The sequence below is a fragment of the Myotis lucifugus genome, unplaced genomic scaffold (assembly GCF_000147115.1).
Source record: "Myotis lucifugus unplaced genomic scaffold, Myoluc2.0 scaffold_47, whole genome shotgun sequence".
NCBI lineage: Eukaryota > Metazoa > Chordata > Mammalia > Chiroptera > Vespertilionidae > Myotis > Myotis lucifugus.
Genome location: NW_005871095.1, coordinates 2,863,857 through 2,869,105, shown reverse-complemented (window position 1 = coordinate 2,869,105; position 5,249 = coordinate 2,863,857). Strand labels below are relative to the sequence as shown.

The 5,249-nt window shown below is 42.1% G+C and overlaps 1 protein-coding gene across 1 annotated transcript in view; it reads right to left on the bottom strand.

Moving 5' to 3' along the window:
- Positions 1-1,516: 1,516 nt before the first annotated feature.
- The window catches only part of PRKCQ (protein kinase C theta), a 118,181-nt gene continuing 114,448 nt past the window's right edge, over positions 1,517-5,249 (bottom strand). Inside the window, exons 16-17 of the mRNA XM_023753595.1 lie at positions 2,148-2,336; positions 1,517-1,606 (exon numbers count right to left, since the gene is read on the bottom strand). Of these exons, the coding sequence (XP_023609363.1) occupies positions 1,517-1,606; positions 2,148-2,336 (279 nt within the window). The remainder of the gene's footprint in view (positions 1,607-2,147; positions 2,337-5,249) is intronic.

Here is a 5,249-nt window from a genome sequence, read left to right as displayed (position 1 = left end):
TTATTGATTTCAGAGAGGAAGGGAAAAGGAGAGGGAGATAGAAACATCAATGATGAGAGAGAAGCCTACTGGGGATTGAGCCCGCAACCCGGACATGTGCCCTTGACTGGAATTGAACCCAAGACCCTTCAGTCCGAAGTCTGACACTCTATCCACTGGGCCAAATCAGCTAGGGCTTAAATAATTGTTTTAAAGTTACCTGAGATCTGAGATGCCAGAAATCAAAACACTGTTTTGTTCAAAGCACCTGTATTCTTGGTCCACTTCTTTTAGATTTGTTAGCCTCACACTGGAAGGTCTTTCTGATCTAGATAGTTCTGAATAGCTCAGTAAATGTAGGTGGTTATTAATATTATACACAATTAGCATGTTGTATTGCCATGGTTTACTTTTTACAACTTATTAGTCATAAACAGTAGATAGTATCTTGCATCCTCAATAAAGGTAAACTGAGACTCTGTGAAAATCTTTAATGATGGCTTTCAGGTGCTTCCTCTGTCTGTGCACTGGTTTGCCTTGGGAGCTCTTGGCTTATGGCCAGTGATTTTCTAAGTTTACATCTGTAGCACTGTACACTGATTCTTTTTTTAAAGTAGTTGTGTTTTTTAAAAAATATATTTTTATTGATTTCAGAGAAGAAGGAAGAGGGAGAGAGTGATAGAAACATCAATGATGAGAGAGAATTATTGATTGGCTGCCTCCTGCATGCTGCACACTGGGGACCCAGCCCACAACCTGGGCATATGCCTTGACCAGGAATCCAACTGTGACCTCCTGGTTCATAGGTCGACTCTCAACCACTGAGCTGTGCTGGCCGGGCTGTACACTGATTCTTAATTGATCCTGGGCTATCATGGATGGGGGTCTGATTCCTGTGTTGATGGTGAATTCTGGAGATTGCTGCTAAGATGGTGACAGCCTGCACTCTTAAAGTTTTAGGTTGAAAAATGCATTCATATTTCCAGTGGACACAGGTAGGGGGTATGGCAGGGAGCTGGTCTGCCTGAGAGCTGCTAGGCAGGCACCAGCAGTGAGAGTCCCAGGGAGATGGAGTGCTGCTGAAATAGGGTTTGGTACAGGAGCTGGGCTGTGGAATGCATTGAATAGCCTGCATTTCAAGAGCTTCAGCCAGAAATGTCCCCAGTGGTAGGGATTTCCAAAAACCCACTAGAACGCATCACCGAAGTCTTGGCTTTAACAACCTACCAAACTGGAAGAGCATCAAGGCCCCCAGCCATATAAGAATAGTTCTTTCTCCTCATTATCCCTCAATTTTCTCCCTGCTTTTAACCTGGTATGGTCTGAAATAGAAACTCCAGAGCTGGAGAGGAAGAGAACAAAGACACACAAGTATGACCACTCTCCCTTCTCCAAAGCTGAGTGCTGCCAGTCAGGAACTTGGGCAGAGGAGAGGGAGCAGAAGTCTTTGCTTTGGGGTTAATAGTGATGTGAGGACTTGTGTCTTAGACTGAACAGTTTTAATTTCTCAGTTGAGGTGGTGTTTTATGTATTTTCCCTAGGAATGAGCAGAAAAGTCATGCATCCTGTCCAAGTTTTCCACCAGGAGTGGGGGAAGATGGACTGTACTGAATAGATTTAATAGGGACTATGGGGGAAAAAAGTTGAGTTTTAAGCCACAAATTGTACTTGTTCAATGGACTAATCACATGTCCAAGTGAGGGCAACCAAGAGTTATGGAACTGGTTCCTGGTAATTTCTTTTTGTAAATTATGCACATAAGGGTTTATTGCTGTCTAATGTTCATCACATTGGTGCCTCAGTTAAGACAGAGATGGTGAGCATCCCATTTAAATTCAGTTCAAGACAATTATTGTTTACTCTACCAGGTATAAATCTGAGCTTAGAAGTGAATGGGAACACTGACCAGAAAACCCAATACTAACCTTTTTTTTAAATTGATTTTTTACAGAGAGGAAGGGAGAGAGATAGAGAGTTAGAAACATCGATGAGAGAGAAACATCGATCAGCTGCTTCCTGCACATCTCCCACTGGGGATGTGTCCGCAACCCAGGCACATGCCCCTGACCGGAATCGAACCTGGGACCCCTCAGTCCACAGACCGACGCTCCATCCACTGAGCCAAACTGGCTCCGGCACCCAATACTAACCTTGACTTCATTTCTTACCTTCACTAAAAGGTCCTTAGCCTCCCTCTCCAGCCATCGGGGGTAAAAGGGGTTGTCCATGCGGATGGAGTGGAAGAGCTCTTCTTCATCTTGCCCGTGGAAGGGTGACTGACCAATTAGCATTTCATAGAGGAGGACGCCAAAGGACCACCAGTCAACAGAATGGTTGTATTTCTGACCCAGCAAGATCTGTGTAGCCAAAAATGTAATGAATAAAAGTGAGGTTGATGAGTGAACACCTTGTATGGCTTTTTCAAGGCCAATCAGTAAATCATTGATGGTGATGACAGTAGTATATGGTATAAACAAAGATCACACTGAGAACTGTATATTTTGGGAAGCTAATGATTGAATACAAATGAGTAGGCAATCTAAAACTGAGCAAACATTTTTTGAATTTCAATTTCTACTTTTCCTCTGGCCTTAATTGAAATAACTAAACTGTTTACATTGTTAGCCTTCATTTCCATCTGTGATGTGAGGGCAGTAGACTCAGATCTAAGAAAGCTGGTATCTATCCCAGCTCTCCAGTGCCTCTGAGGTGAATATCTAAACCAACCCCATGTGTTCTACTGTCCTGCGTCTTTGCATACAGTGTCTGTAGGTGACCAAGTATCCAGAGAGGTTATCTGAACAAGTCCATTCCTTAAATCTGAACTAGTCATGGTTTACAACTAAGAGTAAAATTTTGTGACTATGCCAAGAGACAGACTAGGATACCAACTTGTTCGAATATAGATATTGGATGTAAGCGCCATGTACACCTTGATATTGGTGCTTTGAGTAGAACTGGTCTGGACTATTCTTAAAGGTAGTGGATTTAAAGTCTGGAATCCTACCTAATTTTAAAAGATTTCTACCTGTTCACCAATCCACTTCTTGCAGAAAAGTCTTTGTACTCAGGCCTTTCAGCAACTTCCTTTTTAATGTTGGAACATAGAGAGTGCACATGTCACTCTACTCAGTGCTTTTCATCCCAACAAATCATGATGTAACCTTCTCTAAAATAGTACATAGGGCCCATCAGTGGGTGAATGGATAAATACAGTGTAGTCTATACATACAGTAGAATATTACTCAACCTTACAAAGGAAAGAAATCCTGACACATGATACAACATGGGTGAACCTTGAGGACATTGTGTTAAGTGAAATAAGCCAGTAACAAAAGGACAAATATTGTACCATTCCACTTACATGAGGTACTTAGAGTACTCAACTTCATAGAGATAGAAAATGGAACGATGGTTCCTAGGGGCTGGGGAAATGGGGAGTTGTTTAACGGGGATAGAGTTTCAGTTGTGCAAGATGAAAAAGTTTTGGAGATTAGTTGCACAACAATGTAAACGTACTTAACACTACTGATTGTACTCTTAAAAATGGTTAAGCTGGTATACTTTATGGTACCTATATTTTACCACAATTAAAGTCAATACATAGCACTGGCCGGTGTGGCTCAGTTGGTTGGGCATTGTCCCATGCACGGTGTGTGTGTGTGTGTGTGTGTGTGTGTGTGGTGTGCTGGTTCAATTCCCCATCATGTCCGAGTTGCGGGATCAATCCCTGGTAGGGGGTGTGCAAGAGGCAGCCGATCAATGTCACATTGATGTCTCTCTCTCTCTTCCTCTCTCTCTAATTTTATATGGAGAAGAGAACATTCTGTCTCTCCTGACTCCGGCTGCCAGGATGGTTTGGGGGAAGCTGCTTTATTACCCAAAGCAAAATGGAGAACGGATACTGGGACCTTCTTTTCACACTGCAATTTAAGGGTTAGCTCACCCGTGTGAGCACACACACAAACACACAGAGCATTTTAGTATAGCATTCCTCATTTGAAATGGAATTTTCCCCTTTGAAAATGGGTCTTTGGAATGAATGGTAGAATTGTAGCATTGATGAGCCCAGGAAAGAAAAGTGACACTATAGTTCTAGACCAGTGGTTCTCAACCTTGGCTGCACATTAGAATCACCTGGGAATCTTTTTAAAATCCTGATTTCTGGGCCTCATCCTCCGGAAATTCTGTTTCTTTGTTATGGGGTGGGGCCAACATGCTATAAATCTCCATTACTATTAAATTAGTCATCACCACATCAGTGTGATCTTCTTAGAATACCCATGGTACTAAATTGACTGAGCCCCACAGTAAACTGACTCTGTCGATGCACAAATTCAACCCCCAAACCCCCACCAAGGGTGAGAGTCTTATTTAGACATGAGAACCAAGGGGACTGCCGGGCCAAGTGTGTGTACAAGTGATGTCAACCTTTTCCCTCGAGTTGTCTTCCCCCACTTTCTGCTGGTGAACTTTTTGATGCAGAAAATAATGTGCACAGCACCCATCTCTGACCCTTACCTGACCCCAGGCCTGTCCTTGGGAAATGAGACAAGCTTGGAGTGAGGCTCAGGAATACTGTGAAAGTGTCTCTAATACAGTGATGGTGAACCTATGACACGCGTGTCAGAGGTAACACGCGAGCTCATTTTTTTGGTTGATTTTTCTTTCTTAAATGGCATTTAAATATATAAAATAAATATCAAAAATATAAGTCTTTGTTTTACTATGGTTGCAAATATCAAAAAATTTCTATATGTGACACGGCACCAGAGTTAAGTTAGGGTTTTTCAAAATGCTGACACGCTGAGCTCAAAAGGTTCGCCATCACTGCTCTAATATAAGACTTGCTAAACAAACAACAGCAAGAAACAGTTGTGAAGGCCATACTAAATACTACAGGTTCTACTTCTGCCTTAGTCCTCTATCGTGTAGTTTATCACTGGGTTGTTGTGAGGCTCCAGTGAAAAGAAGGAAAGACAAAGTGTTTTGTCATTTGGAAATGACTATATGCTACATGGTAAATATCTGTCTTGATGAACTGGTACCCACTTGTGAAAACAAAGATCAAGTTGCAAACAGAATTTGCAATCTGCTATTGACTTCCTGGAATCAGAACGCTATCCACTATCCCTAACTCGACCGCTAAATGCTGGATTTCACTTTATTTATACATTTAACAATATTTTTATTGATTTCACAGAGGAAGAGAGAGGGAGAGAGAGAGAGAAACATCCATGATGAGAGAGAATCATTGAGCGGCTGCCTCC